Source organism: Castor canadensis, chromosome 16 (assembly GCF_047511655.1).
Source record: "Castor canadensis chromosome 16, mCasCan1.hap1v2, whole genome shotgun sequence".
Lineage (NCBI taxonomy): Eukaryota > Metazoa > Chordata > Mammalia > Rodentia > Castoridae > Castor > Castor canadensis.
The window spans coordinates 27,914,804-27,937,813 of NC_133401.1; the positions used below are offsets into that span (position 1 = coordinate 27,914,804).

The 23,010-nt window shown below is 48.2% G+C and overlaps 1 protein-coding gene across 2 annotated transcripts; it reads right to left on the reverse strand.

Annotated features, from left to right (window-relative positions):
* Positions 1-1,859: 1,859 nt before the first annotated feature.
* On the reverse strand, positions 1,860-21,316 carry Hspbp1 (HSPA (Hsp70) binding protein 1). Of its 2 annotated transcripts, none has more exons than XM_020179272.2 (8): positions 21,129-21,316; positions 20,501-20,799; positions 17,301-17,505; positions 14,745-14,969; positions 8,249-8,404; positions 8,061-8,157; positions 7,424-7,535; positions 1,860-2,310 (listed from the first exon to the last, which is right to left on the reverse strand). In XM_020179272.2, the coding sequence occupies exons 2-8, from the start codon at positions 20,702-20,704 to the stop codon at positions 2,236-2,238; spliced, it is 1,074 nt and encodes a 357-aa protein (XP_020034861.1). In that variant the 5' UTR covers positions 20,705-20,799; positions 21,129-21,316; the 3' UTR covers positions 1,860-2,235. The 2 variants fall into 2 exon arrangements, with proteins under 2 accessions (XP_020034861.1, XP_020034862.1); XM_020179273.2 differs by having other exon boundaries at positions 20,501-20,802.
* Between the last annotated feature and the right edge of the window lie 1,694 nt (positions 21,317-23,010).

Below are 23,010 nucleotides of genomic sequence, written 5' to 3' on the forward strand. Positions count from 1 at the left end.
TGCACAGCCTAGTTTACCACAAGGTCTCAGTTTGTTTCCTCAGGTTTGCCAATCTTGCACTTTTATCTTTGCTGTCTCATTTTAAAGTGAACCCAGGTTCCTAATGTTACACAGTTAAAAGCAACTGTGAAAATTTTCCAGAGAAACAGAACCAATAGAATATTTGTTTATAAAGTGATTTATGGTGAGGGACTGGCCTGCATGAGAAGGCCCAAGAACACCAGCAGTGTCATTCCAGTCCAAGCCCAAAAGCCAGAGAATCAGGGAACCTAATTTGAGTCCTAAGGCCCCAAACCCAGGAGTAGTCAAGTCCAAGGACAGAAGATGGATGATCCAGTGCACACAGAGTAAATCTGCCATCCCTTCACCTTTTTCTATTTGAGCCTTCAGTGAATTGCAAGATGTCCTCCCGCATTAGTGAGAACAGGTCTTTACTGATCACTTTCAGAAGTAACATTTATGTTACTATCTGGGCATCCATTAGCCCAGTCACATTGACACTTAAAATTTAACCAACACAGAGAAGCATTTCTTCTGCTTCTTGCTTCTGTGTTGGGATTCTTTGTCTTTTGCCCAGCATTTGCTTATTTTTCCCCAGTGTGATGGCATTTTTGCCAAGTTGTAACACACTGTCTCAGGAACTGAAGGGCAGGAGAGGATGGCTATGTTCACCCTGAAAAGCCAGGAACACATTCCCTCCCTGGAAAGCTGCAGGGACTGAAATCTGTGTCCACAGAGATGACACTGTTACTGGTATCAGAACTGGAACTTCTTGAAGTTCCAATTTTAATAATCGGGAAGCAGTCCCCATTGTTTCCTTTTCCACATGAAGAAACTTCTCTTAGTGTCTCTCCTGGCCTCTCCACCCCTTGCAGAGGACACAGAATTATTCACTCAGATGGGCATTGTAGATCAGCCCTTCAGCTCTCCTTCCACTTGGAGCCAGTCTGCCACAGCATGCCTGTACTCTGGCCTGCTCCCTGCCATCCAAGGGGACGTCTGTACTTGCCTGGCTTCCTGCCACTAGCCTGAATGAAGGAGCAGCAGGACTGATACCATGTTGTCTATGGCTCTAACAGTAATAAGGGTGACATTTGATCAGTTTTCAGATCCTGCAGCTGCCTCTCAATTTATCATGAATTTGGGGGGAGAGGTGAAAATAACCCAAACTCCAAATCAACACAGAAATCCCAAACCACCTGACATCAATGATCCTGAGGGTTGGTGGAGCGGCTCAAGTGGTAGAGTGCCTACCTAGCAATAAGCTTGGCATAGTATGGCACTCGAAAACCAGAATACAAAGAAACCTAGTTTTGGGATTATCCCAAGTCTGAAACCACCCTAGGCTCAGCTTCCTCTTTTGAAAAATAGCATCAGTCAGAAAGACTCTGGGTACAAATGACAAAACTTCCTTTAAACAAGTTTATTAAGGGGGATGGGGCACTCTTCAAATGTCTGAGAAAGCAAGTCTGGATTAATGCTCTGCAGTCAAAACAAACCCCACACCCAACTACAAGCCTGCTCCTAAGACACATCAGCACCCAACCAGAAGCTCCCCCACCCCCCAAGCCAGGTGCATCTGTTCTCTGCCCTGGACAGAATGAATGCAGTCTAGCCAAGCCTCTTCCATCACTTTCCCTCACAGTCCTCAGCCCCCTCGCCATGAGTTCTGATTGGTGAGGCAGGAGTCACATGACTATCCTGCTTGCAAAGGATGCTGGGAAAGAAAATGGCTTCTAACTTAGGACATCAAGTCAAACTTAGAATTCAGGGATGCTGGGTAGCCAAAAAGGAGTACAGAAATGTCCCTCCCCCTACTCCCCAACAGAGGCTAGAAGATGAAAGGAGACAGCTCTGTGGATGATAAACAGCAACACTTTTATTATTCCTCCAATGGCTCCACAAGTCCCCTATGTTCATGCTTCTCCTGCCCTCCCTCAAGCACCCTCCAGAGGAAGTGACAATGGCAGCGGCAGTGGAAGGCAGGAGGAGGAGAAACAATTTTATTGGAAGAACAGTGCAGACATGAGGGGGGTGAGATATAGCATGGGGACATGGTCCAAGGAGCCAGCACCTTTCTCAGAAACCCCTCCAGGGGTCTGTCCAAAGACAGGCTGGCACACCCAGGCCCAGGCACCACCAAGGTACTGTAATCCCTTGGGAGATGGCATCGTGGGAGGGAGGGAGGCAGGAGGCCTGGGGTTCCCACAAAAGAGGGCAAGAAACCAACTGGTTTCACCGATCCATGCTGTCATCCGTCGGGCTGGAGAAACAGGTCTGTAGCAGCTTTTCGCAGAACTCCAGCTCCTCCTGGATTATGGGCAAGGGGGCAGTCCTGAGTGTAGAGGCCAACCCTCCCTCCAGCACACACAGCAGCTGGAACAACTGCTCTTCACTCCTGGTTACCACCTGCCCACCCCAGAAGCCACAAAGACTCTGCAGACCCCTGCTCAGATCCATGACTCACTTTCCCTTCTCACTGGTTTCTCAACTAGTGGGAGAACCTAAGGTCTCCCACTCTGGTCTATCCTCATACCAAGCTTCTTAGGCCTTTTCTAATTCTGAGACATTCACCCCATTTGCTCCCTACTCAAAACCTCTTCCAGATACAAACCCCAGAGGCCAGGAAAGGTTAAAACACATAAATATAAATGATGCCTCCAGGCAGAAAAACAAGCTGGGAAAAAAGACTTGTGATTCCTATCACAAAGGTCTCACATACTTAATGATAACAAGCTTTAAAAAAATCTGGGCACCAGTGGCCAGTGGCTCATGCCTGTAAATCCTACCTACTCAGGAGGCACAAGGATCACAGTGTGAGGCCAGCCTCAGGCAAATAGTTCAGGAGACCCTATCTCAAAAAAACCCTCACAAACAAGGCTGGTGGAGTGGCTTAAGCAGTAGAGCACCTGCCTTGCAAGAGTGAATCCCCGAGTTCAAGCCCCAGTACTGCAAAAAAAAAAAAAAAAAAAAATCCATTTTAGGGCAGGAGGTATGGCTCAAAAAAAAAACAAAAACACCACACAAAACAAAGCCCCTAGTGGATAAATGGGCAAAGGACACAAATAAATGATTCACAAGAAAAAGATACCAGCTTCACTCATAGGAGAAATGTGAACTGAGAAAAGGTCACACGGGATGGGGAGCTGGGCACTGTCATCGTTGCGGAGTGTGGAAGGGCTGAGCCTCCATGGAAAGCAACTTGGTATGTCATCTTTGACAGACCTAACCCCAGCCATTTCCTTCTTGAAATGCGTTCTGCAGACATACATATACAAAATAACATATACAAAAGGATTTTTAGGGGGAGGGGATATATTGAGATTTGGTAGGCAAGTGCTCTATCACTTGAGCCATGCCCCCAGTCCTATAAAAGTTTATTTCTTATAACAGTGTTTGTAATGATGAAAGAAAACAACCTACACTTCCTTTAAGAAATGGTTACATCAGTTGGGTATGGTGGAACATACTTGTAATCCCAGCTACTTGGGAGGAAGGGGTAGGAGGATCACAGTCTAAGGCCAAATCAGGAAAAAGTGCAAGACCCTAACTGAAAACAAACTAAAAGCAAAACGGCTTTAAGTTTAAGGCATGGTTTAAGTGAGAGAGAAATAGCAAGCTGGAGGCCCTGATGCGAAATCCCACTACCACCAAAAAAAAGGGTTATCTCAAAGAAGCCATCCACACCACACCACACCATACCACACAGCTGTAATGAGAGAGGAAGGAGCCACAGGACGAGGCACAGTGCATGCAGTAGTTGTTAGTAACTGGAGTAAGGTCAGGGACAGAATAGTGGTCATGAGAGGCTAACTTTGCATGAAATAGAAGAATTTATATGCACCTTTGCTCAGATGTGCACCTGTCTTAGGAAGAACAGGAGAAACTGGGAAAGGTTTCTGGCAGTTAAGGCAGTTAAGGGTATGAGAGAGAGAGGGGCTTTTCACTGTTTAACCCTCCTGTGGGGGTCAAAAAACATTAGGAGGGTTGAAGGTATAGCTCAGTGCCCAGTATGTGTGAGGCCCTGGGTTCAACCTCCAGCACCACAAAAAAAAAATTTAATTCTACCCAATGCCCACAAAGATATCCACAAAAGAGCACTGGCTCATACATGATCCAGTAACCTTATAAATACATAATTGAATTCCATAAAAATTAAAGTAGGGAGGAGGGGGGCAGGGGCAGGGGGGAGAAACGGCCCAAACAATGTATGCACATATGAATAAATGAATTTTAAAAACTTAAAAATGAAAAAAAATAAAATATATCTATAATATACTTTTTTTTTCATACTGGGCCTTGAACTCAGGGCCTACACCTCAAGCCACTCCACCAGCCCCTTTTTGTGAAGGGTTTTTTTGAGATAGGGGCTCATGAACCATGCCAGGGCTGGCTTCGAACTGCAATCCTCCTGATCTCTGCCTCCTGAGTAGCTAGGATTACAGGTGTGAGCCACCAGCGCCTGGCTGATCTATATTTTTAAACTCTGAAAAATTTCCAAGACACAAACATAGACACATGGGAAGGAATGTCATGTAAAACAGAGAGAAGAAAGGCCAGGTGTGGTGGTACACACTTGTAATCCCAGGAACAGGTAGGAGGACAAAGTTCCAAGGATGGCCCTTGGCAAAAACACAAGACTTTATCCAAAGAATAAATAAAGTACAAAAGAGCTGGGCTGTGACTCAAGTGGTAGAGCACCTTCCTAGCAAGCATCAGGCCTTGAGTTCAAACCTCAGTACCACTGAAAAAAGGGAAGGGGAGGGGCATACTTGTAATCCTAGCTACTCAGAATGCAATGATCAAGAGGACTGGGGTTCAAAGCCAGCCCTGGCAAATAGTTCTCAAGATACGGTGACAAAAAAGAGCTGGTGGAGTGGCTCAAGGTTTAAACTCTGGGTTCAAACCTCAGTACCACCAAAAAAAAGAAACCCACAGACGGTAAACCAAGGGCTGGCACAGATGGATAACAGTACTATAAGCTACAGAGGCAAGGAAGGCTCTTCAGAAAAAACAGGTTCCTGCAGACACTTTGATTTTGGATTTCTGGCCTATAAAACTGGATAAATTTGCTTTAAGACATTCAACTAGTGTTATAACTGTATAATACTTGTTTTTTCAATATCTAGTAGCAACATTTAAAATAGTGCCACAGAGTAAACAACTGCAGCAGCTCACTATCATAAGCAAACAACTAACTCTAAAAGTAAACATGTAAACTTTTGGAAAGTACAGTGTTTTATATGTAATTTTGTGTTCATGTTTTGGAACCCAATATAATTTAAATGAGAATTGCTTTCAATAAAGTGTACACCACATTTAAAAAGGAAAAAAGACATTCATCTGCAGCTGAGCTGGGATGTAGCTCAGTGGTAGAACACTTGCCTCGCAGTCTCAAGGCTGGGGTTCAATTGCCAAAAACCAAACAAACAATGACATTCAGTCTGTGGCAGTTTGCCACAGCAGCCACAGGACACTAATTCGTTAACTGTATGGTACGGTTTGGATATACAAAGGCTCACGTGCTGGTAGCACTATTAAGATCAAGATGGTGACTGGACCTCATGGATGGATTAACCCACTGAGGAATTCGCAGGGGGCCTGGTTGGAAGAGTAGTTCCCTGACTCCCTCCTGTCACCATAAAGGTGGGCAGCCTCCTCTATCATAGGCTCCTGCTGATGTTCTGCTCACCACAGGCCCAATGCAATAGAGCCAGCTGATCATGGGCTGCAACCTCTGAACTGAGCAAAGGCACCTCTCTTCTCCTTTAAGTTGACTTACTCAGGTATTTTGTCACAGTGACTAAAGGTGACTAACATACCCTACCTAAAGTGACAACACCCAGCATCCTCTATGCCCTCAACAGTTTCATTTTTCTTTATTGTAGTTCTAACTCCCTGATACCCTATAATATAAAACAGTACATATTAAACTACATATATTATATACACTACATGGGTGTTTCTCTATTTCTTTTTGGGTTTTTCAGACAAGATCTCCCTATGTAGTCCAGGCTGTACTTAAAACTCGAGATTCTCCTGCTCAGCCTCCTGAATACTGGGATTATAGGTGCATGGCACCATGCCCAGTTCTATGCCTATTTTTATGTGTTTCTATTACCACACATTTAAGTTCCCTCATAGGGAGGATGTTTCATGGATCAAATAGTAGAACACTTGCCTAACATGTGTGAGGTTCTAGGTTTAATCCCCAGTACCAGAAAAAAAAAAATTATCACTCCACAAGCCTATGAGTATACAGGCTGTACTTGTCTTTGTTCCCCAGTGCCCTGGTCAGAGCCTGGCACATGGGCTGCCTGCTACCTGATAAATGGAAGGAGTCCACAGTGTACATGTCAAAACTCACATCACATTATATACATATTTTTTGGCGGGGGTGGGGGAACTGAAGTTTGAACTCAGGGTCTTGTGCTTGCTAAGCAGGTGCTCTGCCACTTGAGCCATGCCTCCAGACCCAAAACAACTTTTTTTTTTTAAAGAAAGTAAAAACAAGTATTTAATTCACCTGAGGCCACTACCATGGGTGATGGGCACCTCCAGGTTGGCCTCCTTGGTGGGCACAAGGTCTACCACACTGGAAGCTCAGGGGATGCCTGAGCAGTGCAAATGCAGTGCATGCCAACCCACATGCTCCCCGCCTGAGATCCCAGGCCACGCCACAGCCTGGAGCAGACCCCAGCAAGAAGAGTTGGGAGCCATGTGTCCTGCCTCTCTTAGGCCCCCCTGCCTGTACCCCTCTGAACCCATGCCATGTCACTGAGTAGGGGACTAAACAGAACGGACATCCCAGGAGGTTGAGCACCTTTGCTAAGCTTGACTTTGCAAAAGTGCCAACATTGAAGCAGCAAGTATTTCAAACAATAAATGAGTTACTCACTCATTCACTGAATTATTAATTTCAATTACTGAATAACTATGGATACTTAATTGTGATTAATCATTCTTACCCATTTAATGAACTATGATTTATCTACTTAATTACATATCTAAGGAGTTATCACATTTTTGTTACATATTACCTAAACAATTAAATAACCATCATTTACTTTTTTTTTGAGAAAGAGTCTTGCTATGTTTCCCAGGCTGACCTGGAAATCACAGACCTCCTGCCTCAGCCTTCCAAGTGCTGGGTTTACAGGTATGAGTCACTGCCCCTAGTTATCATTCACTTATTTCTTATCAACCTAATGAGAATATGCAGTTGGATTTTCCTCCCCTCCACACTGTCTCCCCTACACTGACGCAGCACAGGGCACAGGGAGGCTGCCATAAATGTCTGCTGAGTGCTGAGGAAAAAACAGGGACAGAAAACAAGGAAAGAAAAAAAACAAGTAAAGGACCCTGGGACAGGGCCTGCGCCCCTCTCGGCCCGGTGCACAACCGGTCCACCCAGCTCCCACACCTGGTACTCCTCGTGTTGCTGCAGCAGCTCACAGCGGTGGCGCAGAAGCTCCTCCAGGCCCAGCTCAGGCTCCCGGCACTCGCGTATGCCCTGGGGGAAGTCTGTCACCAGGCTGTAGGGACAAGGGAGCAGCCTTTAGGATGCCCTTCTGCCACACAGACCAGGGTACAGTTCTGCTGCCCACCCCCACTTCTCCCATGGGAGCCAGGGTTAGTTGCTGCCCTGCATTGGGCCTCAGTTTGTCCATCTGCAAAATGGACCCCAGGCTGACCCACACTGCCCAGGGATTACAATGCCACCAGTATAAAACAGTGCTTAGCATGGTGCCTGGCATGGCACTAACTCTCATGGACCGACACTGGCTCAGCTGCTCCACCCATCATTGCTTAAACACAAATCTGCTCTACTGTTTGTGTGTGTGTGTGTGGTGGGGGGAGTAACAAAGACTTCAACCTCCAGGCAGATAAGGAAACAGGCTATGTGTTTCCTGGTCCACTGTAGCTCCGCACTCTTCATCCCCCACAGGAAAGGTACCAAGCTCTGAGTCCGCAGGCAGGATGAGACTGGTGGGCAGGTGCCTGAGCTGCTCAGGCTGTGAGAACCCACCCTAGGCCCATCACCCTAGGGCCCAGCGCACCTGCACAGGGCTCCAAGCACATGCTCGTGGAAAGGGCTATGTTCTGTCCGCACGAGGGCCACCAGCTGCTGAACCATCCCCATGGAGCACAGGGTCCCTGTGGGAAGGGGTGTGGGAGTCAAGTAGTCCCCACACCACCCAAGCCCCCCATGCCTGTCCTAATCCAGGATATTTCAATGGCTGCCCACCTTTGTGTTCGGGGTGGCCCACCAGCAGGTTCTGCAGCAGGAATGCCGACTTGACCTTGAGCTTCTGCACCTGCTGCTGCATGGCCCGCATGAGCACAGAGAAGCCATCCAAGCGGAGAAACTGCAGCAACCCAGCCTCCTGCTCCCGGACAAGGCCTGCGGGGAGGGGTAGGGCCTTGAGGTCACAGTCACCATTGCCACCGCCACCACCATCAGCACTACCACCACCATCGTTACAATCATCAGCACTACCACATCAGAAATCATGATTATTACCATCATCACTATCAGTCACCATCACCACCTCATCACCACCATCACAATTATCATCACTACCACAGTTATAACCATCACTGTCATCATCACCATCATCACCACCATCACCATCACTGTCACCATCACCACAGTCATCACCATCATCACCATCACCATCACTACCACCATCACTATCTTCATCACTTTCCATGGACCTGTGTTACATAAGCATTATGTTTATTGGAAATACTTTTGGAGGTATAATTCATAATCCATAACTTTTTTATTTTTTATTTATGTATTTTTTGGCAGCACTAGGATTTGAACTCAGGGCCTCAGGCTTGGTAGGCAGGCACACTTACCACTTGAGTCACACCAGTAGCACTTTCTTGTTATTGGTTTTCTCGAGATAGGGTCTTGTTAACTATTTGCCCGACTGGCTTGGAAACTTGATCCTCCTGATCTCTGTCTCCGAGTAGCTAGGATACAGGAATGAGCCACTGGTACTCGCTATAACTACTTTTTTTGCGGTACTGGGGTTTGAACTCATAGCCTTCACCTTGAGCCACTCCACCAGCCCTATTTTTTGTTTGAAGGGTTTTTCAAGACAGGGTCTTGTAGAACTATTTGCCTGGGTTGGCTTTGAACCGAACTGATCTCTGCCTCCTGAGTAGCTGGGATTACTGGCATGAGCCACCGGTGCCCAGCTAACTTTACCTTTTTGAAAGTGTATACTCAGTGGTTAGTATATTCACAAAGTGTGTAACTATCACCATCATCTAATTCTGTCTAGAACATTTTTATCATGAAAGTACCAATTAGCAGTCACTCCCAATTTCCTCTCCCCCTATCCATGAAACCATGGGTCTAATTTCTGTCTGTATCTATTTGCCTATCCTGAACATTTCATATAGATAGACTCACACAATATGTGGCCTTTTGGATCTGGCTTCATTCACTCAAGCCTCATGTTTTCGAAGTCCATCATGTCATAAATACCATCAGTACTTTATCTCTTTTTATCTCACAAATACCATACAGGTGGGTGCTCTCAGATTCCCACATTAAGGATGAGGAAACTGAGGCCCAGAGAGTCCTTTATCCTGAGGGCAAGGAGAACTCCAGAAGGCCCCCGAGCAGGGAAAGAGCGTGGAGGGGGTGGGTATCTACAGGGACATCAGTTCTTGGGCAGGCTCTGGCCTGGGCTGCCAGGACAGACTAGAGCACTAGTAACTCACAGCTTTAACTAAATACCTGACGTGACAAGTGTGAAGGAGGAATCGAGCTGTTTGTTTCAAGTTCAAGTCATTTCAACATAAGATAAAAAACCTGAAGTGGTGTAAGATATTCACATTAAACACAACTTCACTGTTTTGGTCCAGTTATACTTCATGCCAGCCACTGAAAATGAGCTGTCTGAACTGAGAGGTGCTTTAAGTGTAAATGCACATCAGGTTTTGAAGACTTAGCATGACAAAAAGATAAAAGTATATCCATATCAGGCCTGGCATGGTGGCTAACATCTGCAATCCCAGGTACTTCAGAGGTAGAGATCAGGAAGATAGTGGTTTGAGGCCCCAACTCAGGGAAAAAAGTGAGACTCCATCTCAACCAATAATAAAAGCCAGGCATCATGTTTAACACTTGTAATCCCAACTACATGGGAGACCTTAGTAGAAGGATCTCAGTTCCAGGCTGGCTCAGGCAAAAAAAAGTAAACAGGGCAGGGGACCATGGTTCAAGTGGTAGAGTGCCTGCCTAGCAAGCACAAGGCTCTGTGTTCAACACCACCAGGACGACCAAAAAAACAAATAAATACCATATGGATTATGTGTTTAAATGACAATCATTTTTTAAAAAATAGAAGAGCCAGCCTGTGGGGAGTGAAGAGAGTTGCCCCCACCTTCAACATGGCCTCTACCCTAGGGTTTCTCCAGCTATACAGTGCACACTCTGTGCTGGGGAGCTGCCTTGAGCACTGTTTACTCACCAGAAGTCACCAGAGTTGTGACCACTGGAAACATCCCCAGGCATTTCCCTGGAGGACACAGTTGCTTCCTTTGAGAACACAGCTCCCTCCTGCTCCACCTCCCCTCCTGCCTGGGTTACTAACACAGCCCCTGCCTCATCTCCCACCTCCCCCCTCCTCTCCATGCAGCTGCGGAAGCCACTGTTTTCAAATGAAATCCGAGGCCCCTACCATGGTCAATACTTTATTTAGTGCTAAAAATAAATGAGCTCACAAGTCGTATAATAACATGGAAGAACCTTCAATACCTGTGACTAAGGGAAAAGCCAATCTTGAAAAAGCCACATACTGCAGGGTTCCAACTACACAACATCTGGAAATGTCAAAACTCTGGAGACGTGGAAAGATGAGGGGTGTGATGAACAGGTACAGCACAGTGGGTTTTAGGGCAGTGAAACTACTCTGCATGACAGCATGTGAGTCCATGTCACCAGACTCTTGTCCAAACCCACAGCATGTGCAAGACAAGCCTGAACCTAACATGAGCTATGGACTCTGGGTGACTAGGATGTATCTGTGAACTCATTGTCTGTAGAACATGCAGGCACTGGTGGGGAAGCTAAGAAGGAGGGAGGCTGCATGTGGGATGCAGGGTACATAGGAAACCTTCGCATCTTCCACTCAGTGTGGCTGTGAACCTAAAACTACTCTAGTGGTAGAGTGCCTATCTAGCATGGACAGGCCCTGGGTTTGATCCCCAGCACTGCAAAACAAAATAGCTCCTTGTGGAGCCAGGCACCAGTGGCTCACACCTATAATCCTAGCTACTCAGAAGGCAGAGATTAGGAGAATTGTGGTTCAAAGCCAATCCAGACAAATAGATTGCGAGACACTATCTCAAAAACACCTTTACAAGAAAAGGGCTAATGGAGTAGCTCAAGGTGTAGGCTCTGAGTTCAGGCCTCAGTACTGCAAAAAAAAATCCTTGTGGCAGTTGAAGGGGCAGTTGAAGGCAGCCCTGGCAAATACTTTGTGAAACCCCATCTCCAAAATAACCAGAGCAAAATGGACTGGAGGAGTGACTCAAGTGCTGAGTGGCTGCTTTGCAAGCGTGAAGCCTTGAGTTCAAACCTCAGTCCCACCATAAAAAAAAAATCCTAAGAAGACAAAAAGGGGAAGTGCATGTGTGTTTCCCCACCCACTCCCAGACCCTCCCCACCACAGGCCCTCCCACTTGCAGGCCTCCAAAAACTCCCTCTGAGTCCTTCTGAATCCCTTCTCTGTGGAAACAAAGAGCCACTTACAAGAGTGAAGTGACAGGGCAGACAAGTCTGTGCCCTCACGGGAGGGGCAATGAGTGCAGTAATGTCACCCTCAGGCAGCAGGAATAGCCCACGTGACTAGTCCTGAAACAAGCACTGGGCTGAGAGCTTGCCAAAGTGGCCACAAAGCCACATGACAGCATACTCTAAAGCCACTAAAGATATACCAGATACTACTGAATGAAGTGCTTCAAAATGGTTATGTGAAATTTACTTCCAAAGAATGGCAGTGTGGCTCCTACAGCACAGCCCTGCATCTCAGATGGGGGTCTCTGGGAAAGAAGCCATGCTGTGAAGAAACTCAAGCAGCCCAGGGCTCCTTGCCACAGCCAATACCCGCTTCCCCCTCATCCTCCTCAGAGGGTGCATGGGGGCTGAAAGGTGGCACCGCCTGCAGTGAGAGCAGGCTATTCCCAACTCCTGCCCCACAGAAGCAGTGAAAGATGACAAGCTACTAGTGTGTGGAAAAGAAAGAGGGCTAAGGCAGCTCAAGGTGCACAGTCTAGATGATCTGCTTCCAGGTATATGCAAATGAACAGGAGCAAGACAGGCACCTGCGTGCATGTCTGTGTTACTGCACTAAAACACACAACACATCTCACATCACACATGTGCAGCACACACCCCACACACCCTACACCCACATCATACACACACACCACACACAGTACAAACCTCACACCATACATAAACATACCAAATACTCCACACCATGCAAGAGCACCTCACACCACAGACACGTGCCAGACACACACACCACACCCCCACACCGCACACCCATCATACACACACACACACCAGATGCCACACATGCCACACTCCACACCCATCATACACACACCAGATGCACACAGACCCCACCACCACCCACCCCACATCAGACACATACACCTTGCATACCCCACACCATACAAGTGTACCAGACAACACAGACCCCACACACCAACTGTACCAGACATGTACAGACCATGCACACTCCACACTATACACGTGACACACACATGCCACACACCCCATACACTCTACACCATACAAGTGCACCAGACACACACAGACTACACACCACACACCATACAACTGTACTAGACACACACCAGACATTCCCCTTGCCCTCATGTGTTCACAGATCTGTTAAAGTCTCTAGGACAGAAACATGTACCGTGATTTCCTCCAAAAAAGGACCTAGTGGCATGGAACAGGGGATATTACCTGTTGCACAGTACCATGACCATCTCCTAGATCTTCTAACTACTGTATTTACTATCCTTTATAAAATAAAAGCTATTAGGAAAGAACTCTCCTGGCCCTCCACACCCCACCCAGGCTCTGGCAGCTCTGGGGCACCTAGTCCTTCTCTCTGCCCTGGTGGCTGTGCTGTCCTGTGTGTCTGTTCCTTGTCTCCCTAGTTTGACCATGACTTTCCAACCACTGCCTCCCCCAGGAATCCTTCCCGCTCCCTCTAGGACTCTTCCTCCCTCTGGGCCTGTCCCACCCAACCCACTCTGGTCCTCTAGTAACTCTGTGCCCAGGCCTGTCAGCCCACCTCTGATGGAACAGGTCTGTGGAAAGCAGGGCTAGGATATAGGGGAGAAGGATAGGGGATGTTAGGGCCCTCCTCCATGCCCCCTTTCAATGACAACATATGGCTGCTGGAGCTAAGAAACAGCCAAACTCAAACAGGTAAGCAAGGAGTCACCTCATGATCCAGCAAGTTCATCCCCAGATATGTGCCCCAAGAACGAAAATGCGTGTCCACACAGCACAGCAGCCAAGAGATTGAAACAACCCAGACATCCATCTGTTGATGGACGGATAAACAAAATGTGCTGAATCCACACTGTGGAATGTTGTCCAGCCATAAAAAGGAATGAGGTACTGACGCAGGCCACAATAGGGATGAATCCTGTGGTCAGTGAAAGAATCCAGACACAAAAAGCCACACGGGGTAGGAGTCTGCTTATAGCAAAACCCAGGATCTGCAAATCCTTAGACACAGTAAAGGAGACAGAGGATGCCGGGCCTGGGGGAGTGTGAGAAAGGACTGCCTAATGTCCATGGGTCTCATTTGGGGTGACTGAAGCATTCTGGGAGTAGGCAGGGGTTGCACAGTCTTGTGAATATACTAAAAGTACTAAGTTGCATACTCTAAAAGGATAAATTTGTAATCTGAGAATTATATTCCAATAAAGCTGTTTAAAAAGATGGAAACTGCCAGTGGGGACCCTAGCATAGACAGGCACCCACCACACAGGGCAGAACTGCTAGGCTTGGGCCTTGTGTCCTTGCTGGGCCTCTTAAGCCTGATATGGCAGGGATACGTTCATCCCTACCTCAGAGGGCTGTCACATGTGTGAGGACTGGGGACTCAATGGCACTAGTTTACATCCTGTTCCCAACCTGGTCCATTTCCCAATCAAGTCTCTGCCTTAGTTTCCTGGGACTCAGGATGAACACAGTTCCTACCTCACAGGCCCATAAGAACAAGCAGCATTCATGCAGGGCGGGGTTGGTCCACCACCGAGGCATGCTGCAATGTTTGCAGGCAGTTTTAGTGTCATAACTGGAGGATGCTCCTGTATCTCCAACAGGTGGAGGCCAGGAATGCAGCTCAACATTGCACAGGCACAGGATGGTCTCCAAGGCAGAGAATGACCTAGCCCCATACACGGGCAGTGCTGAGGCTGAGACCATGACCTGAACAAGATGCTCAGGCTGAATCTCAGAATATCACCTGTCACCATGGTCCCTACATTGTTGGCCTCTGGATCTCTGACTGTCAGGGGCTCAGGTGAGCTCACTGCTCTGTTCCCACACCCAGTGCACAGTCCCAGCAAGTGCAGGAAGTCAAGGGATAGCAGAAGCGCCCCTCCCTCGGCCCCCAGTGGATCCCCAGTGGATTTGGCCAGCACTGACCCAGGCCCCCTCCCCTGAGCACCCCTGGGACACTCACAGGAGATGGCGAAGAGGGCCTTGACGCGTACCGTGTCGCAGGAGTCCCGGTCAAGCAGCCGTAGCAGCTTGCGCAGGGCACCAAGGCCCAGGACCTGCTCCTGAATGGCTGCCACATTCTGACTGCATGTGCCAATGAGCTGTGCTGCCCGCCACCGCAGCCCAGCAGACCCCGCCTCCAGGTATCGGCCCACCAGCAGGTGCATGCCTGACAGCTGGCAGAAATCTGTGTAGAAAATGGGAAGAGAATCATGGGTTAAGGGCTGAACTATGCCTCCCACCATATTCACAGGTTGATGTACTAACCTTCTGAGAATGTGAATGAATGGGAACAGGGTCTATGGAGAGGGACTGATTAATAAGTATATACTAAATGCCACGGAACTATAAATCTGAAAAATGCTTAATTATGTTTTGTGAGTTTTATCTCAATAAATAGTAATAATAGTGCCAGGTATAGTGGTGTACATTTGTAATCCCACCTATGTAGGAGGTGAATATAGAAGAAGCATGGTCTGAGGCATGCCTGGGCAAAAACTATAACACCCTACCTGAAAAAGAAACAACAAGAAAAAAAGGCTGGATGCATGGCTTAAGTGACTGAGTGCTTGCCTAGCAAGCACAAGGCACTAAGTTCAGTACTACCAAAAAAAAAAAAAAAAAAAAAGTGGCACTAATATGACTCAAAAATCAAAACAGTGCTGGGTGCTGGGAATTCACACTACTCAGGAGGCAGAGATTAGGAGGATCTGGTTTGAAGCAAATAATTCACAAGACCCTATCTCAAAAATACCCAACACGTAAAAGGGTTGGTGGAGTGGCTCAAGTGGCAGAGTGCCTGCCTTGCAAGCATGAGGTCCTGAGTTCAAACCCTAGTACCACCAAAGAAGAAAAAAACACAATAGTACCAATAAGTGAGTAAACAACCATGTTACAGAATGTTACCTGCAGTCTATCTTCATCAGCATTGTGTATCCTTACTAAGAAAAACAAAGAAGTCAGGCATGATGCTGCCTATCTATAATTCCAGCACTCAGGTGGCTGAGACAGGAGGATCTCAGGATCAGACTATTTCAAAAACAAACAAGTCAGGTGCCAGTGGCCTATGCCTGTAATCCTAGCTACTCAGGAGGCAGAGATCAGGAGGATTGGGTTTCAAAGCCAGCCCAGGCAAATAGTTTGTAAGACCCTATCTTGAAAATAACCAACACACAGCACCCTCTCTTGGGATACCCCCACAACTCTGGAAGCTCTACTCTCCCACTTTACACTTTCCTATTTTAATAAACTCTCCCGCTTTCCTCGGAAAAAAAAAAGGGAGGGGAGGGAAAGAAAAGGGAGGGGAGGGAAAGGAAAGGGAGGAGAGGGGAAGGGAAGGGAAGGGTGAGAAGAAATATACCCAGCACAAATAAAAGAATTGATGGAGTGGCTCAAATGGTACAGCACCTGCCTAGCAAGTATAAGGCCATGAGTTCAAATCCCAGTGCCGCAAAAAAATATATACATATACCTATATATGCATGTATGTGCATGTGTGTATGCATGTTCATGTACACAGAGAGGTGACCAGGGAGGAAGTGATCTTTGGCATTAACTCTCATGGTGACTAGTGAGGTGTGAAAGTCACTGCCACTGCTGTGGGTGGGGAGAGCACAGTGCTCAGCACATGGCAGCAGCTCAATAGAGATCCCCTGATCGAGTGAAAATGGAAATGAAAGAGCAGTCCTTGAAAGCCATCCTGTGGTTGGGGCGGGGCGCTCCTGGAATACAGAGGCCTTCCCAGGCTTCAACCTGTCCATCCTTGATTCCTCAGCCTGCGTACTGGCTCTGGGCCTGGAGCTGCACAAACTGAGGCCCCTGTGGTTCTCACATCCATCCTCACCTGAACATGGACATGAGCAGGGACTCCAAGAACTTCAGGACCTGCCCAACTTCACAGTGCCACACAGCAGCACAGCCTGGACCATGGTCCAAGGAAGGGATGCACCAAACCCTCAGCCTCAACAACAGCACACACTGCCCCTCCAAGAGAAGCAAAGTCTCACTTGGCATTCACCTGCTCAAACCTACAAGCTCTGCTGCACAGAATACACCCCAGTGAGTACCTTGGCCTTCCAGGCCAATTCTGAACATGACAGGCACATTCCCATCTCAGCACATCTGCACCAGCTATTCCTGCTGCTTGGAATGCATTTTGCAGATAATCCCATGACTCACAACCTCACCTCAGTTCTCAGTTCTCTAATCAAATGCTGCCCCTTGGAGAGGCCTGACCTGACCACTCCACCCACTGCCCCACCTCTCATACCCTAGGAAATGGTGGTGGGTTCCCAGGAGACCAGGAGGGAGATGACTTATCAGGGAAGTAGCCAACAGAACCCACCACCAGGCTGGCTATGTGTGATGAGAAAAGGGGCCTGCTCCTCACAGCAATGGATGGGAGAGTATGGAAGTTGGGAGGGGGCTGATGGTGTGGTCCTCAAGAAAAGGGACAAGGGCTGAGCTGCTTGGGACATGGGCAGAAGGGAAAGGACGTTGGTTGGGAATGAGGAGGTACCTGCGGCATTGTCCATGTTCTCACACAGGTCAGCCAGCAGCTCCAGGGACCCCTCACGTTCCTGCTGGTCAGAGGCCAGCTCGGCTTCTCCAGCAGTGGAGGGTGTGGGCTGGGACAGCACTCGGAGGCAGCTCTTCATCTGCTCCACCTCCTCTCGCTGACCTCGGAAGGCGGCCGACATGGCCTCCTGCAACCACTGGCGCCTCTGCAGGATGAGGGTGGGGAGAGCAACAGACATCAATAAGTGATTACTTAGGGAGCCACATCATCAGCAGGTGTCTAGGAGCATCTTTTTTGTTGTTTTTGTTTTTGGAGACAGAGTCTCCCTATGTAGTCCAGACTGGCCTTGAACTCATGATCCTCCTGCCTCAGCCTCCAAAGTGCACCACTACACTCAGCTCTAGGGGGCATCATTTCCATTCACAGACTCTTTTCTAGGCACTAGGGACTTGGTCCTGAGTCACACAAGTAGAAACTCATGGGGTGGGGCTCACATTCTGGTGGGAGAGTACACTACAGAGCATGAATAGCATGTAATATGGTGCTGTGACTGAGCAGGGAGGAGGATCAGCAGAGCCAAGGTGGGGCAGCAGAGTTCCACAGCGTGTCTTAGAAAGGACATATGTGAGTAAAGAGTAAGCAAGAACCTGGGCACAGAAGCATGTACCTGTCATCTCAGCTACATGGGAGGCTGAGATCAGGAAGATCACGGTTCAAGACCTGTCCTGGCAAAAAGGTCTGAAGACCCCTATCTCAACAGAAAAATCTGGACCTGGTGGTGCATATCTGTCATCACAGCTATTGGAGAAAAAGTAAAATAGCAGGATTGTGGTCCAGGCTAGCTAGACAAAAAGCGAGACCCTATCTCAAAAATAACCAGAGCAACAACTGCATTTTTGGGCTACTGGAGTGGCTCAAATGGTAGAGAGCCTGCCTGGCAAGCATGAGGCCCTGAGTTCAATCCCCAGTACCACCAAAATAAATAACCAGAGCAAAGAGGCCTGAAGATGTAGCTCAAGTGGTGATGTGGCTCAGTGGTAAGGTGCCTGCCTAGCAAGCATGGAGTCCTAAATACAACCCCCATTGCTGCCAAATAAGTTAGGAAAGCCAGGAAGCAGAATGTGCTATGGCACACCTATAATCCCAAGAGACAGAGACAGCAGGATTACAAGTTCAAGGCCAGTTTAGGCAAAGTTAGTAAGACCCTGTGTCAGAAATAAAATACAAATGAAAAGGCTGGGAGCATAGCTCAGCAGTATAAGCACTTCCCTAGCATGTGCAAGGCCCTAGATTCAAGACCTAGCACCATTAAAAAAAAGAAGCTGGTGAGGGAGGAGTCAGGCAGATACCTAGGAGAAGAACAACAGAGAGAACAAGAGGATGATAGGGCTGAAGCAGAGTGAGTGAAGGAGGAAGGAGGAAGGGATAGAAGGTGAGGGAGTGAAGGATACCCTGGGAGCAAACCAGGTCAGGTCTTGTGGACTGTCATAAAAACATCTGGATTTTGCTCTAAATAAGATGAGGCACTAGGAGGTTCTGAACAGAGGAGAGAGGAGATAGACTGGCAGAGGCTGGAAGACTCAGAAGGAGGCTGAGGCAGTGATCCAGGCAAAGAGAGCTGATACGAAAAGAAGGGGCAGGGTAAGAGTGTTGGGGAGCTGAGATTCTAGACTTCTTTTTGAAAAACAAGCTAATATGATTAGCTGAGATGTGATGTGAGGGGGAGAAGAGGGGAAAGAGAGGACAGGGGAGGGGAGGGGAGGGAAGGGGAGAAAGAGAGGTGTCAAGAAAAACTCCAAGGTTTTTATCCTGCACAACTAGGAGGAGACGGAAAGGCAGCAGGACAGCAAGTTTGGAGGGGGAATAGCAGATGAGAGTTCACTTTCCATCCTGTTAAACATGAGAATCTCTTATACATCCAGGTAAAATACCAAGAAGGCTCCCTGAAATTCAGGGCAGAGGTCCAACTTAGACCTAAGAGTTTCTCAAGCTTAGCTCTATTGACACTCTGATCACTCTGTGGGGTGGTGACAGTCCTATGAACTCCAGGATGTTGAACAGAGCCCCTGGCCTGTACCCACTAGCAGCCAATATCACCCTCCTGCCAGTTCTAACAACCAAGAATGTCACCACTCATTGCCAATGTCCTCTGAGGAATAAAGTTTCTCAGTGGACCACCACTGGCCTCCAGATACAAATTTGAGACTTGTCAGGGTTAAGTTTCAGCATGACATGGAATCACAAAAAAACTGAGTATGGGGAAGAGAAGAGATCCCAGGCTCAGTGGGGACAGGGGGGAAAAAGAGAGAGATTCCAGGACTGAGTCCTGATGTACTCCATCATTAAGAGGCTGAGGAGACCAGGCACAGTGGCACCAGGCTGTCTTGCTAGCTAGCTACTCAGGAAGTGGAGATTGGGAGGATCAAGCTTGGAGTCCAGCCTGAGCAAAAAGTTCCCAGAGACTCCAACTCTCTGTAATCACAGTCATAGTCTTCAACTATGATTTCCTTCCTCATTGTTGCAAAGTTCCCATGACATGATGTATATAAGCAGATTAGCACAATGTTTCATGTACAGTGACTACCAGCTAAACATTACATATAATAATGCTACCAAATCTTCAAAACAATTCTGAGATATTATTGTTAGTCCCAACACACAGATGCAAAAAACTGAGATACAGAAAGGTTGTGATTTACCCAAGCAAGGTCACAGTCAACAACTAGCAAAATCTGAAGTCAAGCTGTGCAATGCCCTGTGTGCAGCCCTACATAACTGGAACCTCAGATCCACTCTATGAAGTATTGTTATTCTTACCATCATCAATTTGTAAATGAATAAAGAACTTGAGACTCAAAAGATTAAGTAACAAACCAAGGTCACATGATTGGACAACACTGAATCCAGATCTGTCTGGCTCTGGAGAACCCTTGCATGGTTTTGTTGTTGCTGTTGTTTTGCTTTGTTTCTGCCTTCTAGATCAGTGCTGTGATCCAGGGATCAGTCCCCTCAGACACTTGATATCTGACCTTCAACCTACAATGACCCCACTTAGCACAAATACAGCCCACCATGCCTCCACATCTAGACTCCTGCCTCCCACCCAGAAAGACCCAACTTTTAGCTTTCCAGGCCACACTTTCCAAGACACCTCTGTCCCCAGGCCAGTCATCTCAACTTCCTGGGTTCCCAAACTTTACCTCCTCACTCATGGGTTCCGGAGGGGTATCTGGCTCCTCAGAGCCCGCCGTGATGGCCATCTGCAGCAGGCCTTGGAGGCTACGTGGGGGCCGGGGAGTGCCGGAACCCCCCTCCGAGGAGCCGCTGCCCCCCGACGAGCAACCCTGCGAGGCCGGGGGCAATGCCAGGGGGAGGCGACTGCCCCCCGAGCCTTTGTCTGCCATGGACCGTTTGTGAAGGAGGGAAGAATGTGTTGAGGAGAGAAGATGGTCACCGCTGAGACAGCTCTGACGTCCTGATGGGTTGACTTCTGGGGGGTCTGCTGAGAAGGTGGAGTTTTAGGAGTGCTCGGCGCCCCGCCATGACCCCAAACTACTCTGCCAACACCTCCCCTTGGCCATAGCGCCCTTTCCTTCATACCAATAGGACCCTTCCCCAAAGCCCTAAGTCCCTCCTTCATCCCTAGCAACAGGCCCCACCCACTATCCCTGGCAACAACCCCCTCACCCCAACTCCACAGCGTGCGTCCCTGTCTCTTAGCAACCCAATGCCCCGCCTCCATTGCAATAAGATCTCCCTTCAGTTTCCTTAGCAACAAGTCTCCTCCCATCTCTCCAAAGAGGGGCGCCACAGCCGGGCAGATCTCACCTTCCCGGGCCTCGAGCCACCACCGCACCTAAAGACAGAGTCGCCTGCACTTGACTCTGCTGGGCGTCGCCATCTTGGCCGGAAATTGCGCACGGTCTCACCCGGAAGTTCCTGACGCACCTACCAGCCTTCGCGCAGTAAATGAGGCTGAGGCCATTTGCCCGGCTCTAAGCCCTTCCCTTTGGCACATACCGCATTGGGCCCCGCCCCTCCCGGCCAAGCCCCGCCTCCTCGCTTGGCCCCGGTCTTTATACTCGCGCTCCTAGTCTAAGCCCCGCCCCTCCAGCCCTGTTTGCATACCTTAGCGATCTCACTTCCTTTTCCCTATTACAAGCTCCACCCCTGCTCCGTGTAGGCCCCGCCCACTCCTGTGCGCCTCTCCCCTGTTCTAGGCCTTTCCTCCACTTTCAATTAAGCCCCGCCTCTGCCCTAAGCCTCGCCCCAGCGTATAGGCCACGCCCCCTTTGCAGCTCCAGACGTGTGTGTGGTCCCTGGTTCTCACAAAATCTGGTTTTACCCCATCTTGTACTGGAGCTTTGGGATCTCACTCTTAATAACTGGCCTATACAGCTCTAGGCACAGCCTCTCAGCCTCAGTTTACCCATTCATCAAATGGGGCTACAGTGTGAACCTTTCAACCATCTCTCATAGTCTCCTCCCTGACAGCCAGGTGCAGAGGAGGGGATTCTGTAGACCTGTAGTAGAGTCAGGAAGTAAAATGACCCCAGAGCCTGGGTCAGGATTCAGAGCGCCAAAGGAGTCTAGGAACTTGCTAGGGCAGGCTGGTCTGCAGGGGTGTGGGCCTGATCTGGGAGAGGGAGGAGGTATTTGCGTTGGGTTGGCTTAAAGAAACATAATCCATCAGATGGGGCTGCAGTCAGTCACAGAAGTATGGGGCCCCTGTGGCCTTGTTTTGCAGGAAAGACTTTAGGAAGAGATGGGAACAGCAAACAGGCTTGATGTGTGTGGAATTTGTAGCTCTGTAATGGGGTCTGGGCCTGTGGGTACTTCCTATTGCTGTTGTTAGGAAATTATCAAAAACTTATCTTGCAGTTCTGGAGGCCAGAAGTCCAAAATGAGTGTCACTAAGCCAAAGTCAAGGCGTCGGCAGGTTTATTATTTTTTTTCCCATATAGGGTTTTGAACTCAGTGCCTCATATTATGTTATGCAAACACTACTATGCAAGCCATGCCCCCAGCTCTTTGTGCCTTTGTTATTTGTCTTTTCCTTTTCTTTTTGTGGTACTGGGACTTGAAGTCAGGACCTACACCTTGAGCCACTCCACCAGCCCTTTTCTGTGTGTGTGTGAAGAGTTTGTTAATGACATGGTCTTGTGAACTATTTGCCTGGGCTGGCTTCGAACCTCAATCCTCCTGATTTCTTCCTCCTAAGTAGCTAGGATTACAGATGTGAGCCACCAGCGCCAGGCACTTAGTTATTTTTCATGTAGCAAGCATCTCCTGTTTTTTTGCCTGGTTGGCCTTGATCCTCCTACTTATGCTTTCCCCTTATCTGGAATTGCAGGGATGATGACCATGCCACCTTCTTTTTTGAGATTGGGGTCTTGTTAACTTTTTGCTAACATTTCACCTGGGTTGGTCTTGAATCGCAATCGTCCCAATCTCTGCTTCCCAAGTAGCTGGAATTACAGATGTGATACACTGTGCCTGGTTCCTTCTGTCTTTTCATTATTTATATATTTATCTACTTATGGTGGTACTGGGGTTGGACCTCAGGCCTCATTCTTGCTAAGCAGGGACTCTACCACTGGAGTCATGCCCCACAAGCCAGCCAGGATTCCTTCTCGAGAATTTTCCTTACCCCTAAGAGCCTCTAGAAGCTACTTTCCTTCCTTAGCTCCTGGCCAAACCATTCTGACCC

Excerpts from the sequence above, each read along its gene's own strand:
- Hspbp1 (XM_020179272.2), bottom strand. The coding sequence starts at position 20,704 with ATGGCAGACAAAGGCTCGGGGGGCAGTCGCCTCCCCCTGGCATTGCCC. Across the intron at positions 8,405-14,744 it reads GGCCCTCTTCGCCATCTCCT|GCCTTGTCCGGGAGCAGGAG; the intron begins GTGAGTGTCCCA and ends CCCTCCCCGCAG. Across the intron at positions 2,311-7,423 it reads AGCAACACGAGGAGTACCAG|GAGGAGCTGGAGTTCTGCGA; the intron begins GTGTGGGAGCTG and ends CCCATAATCCAG.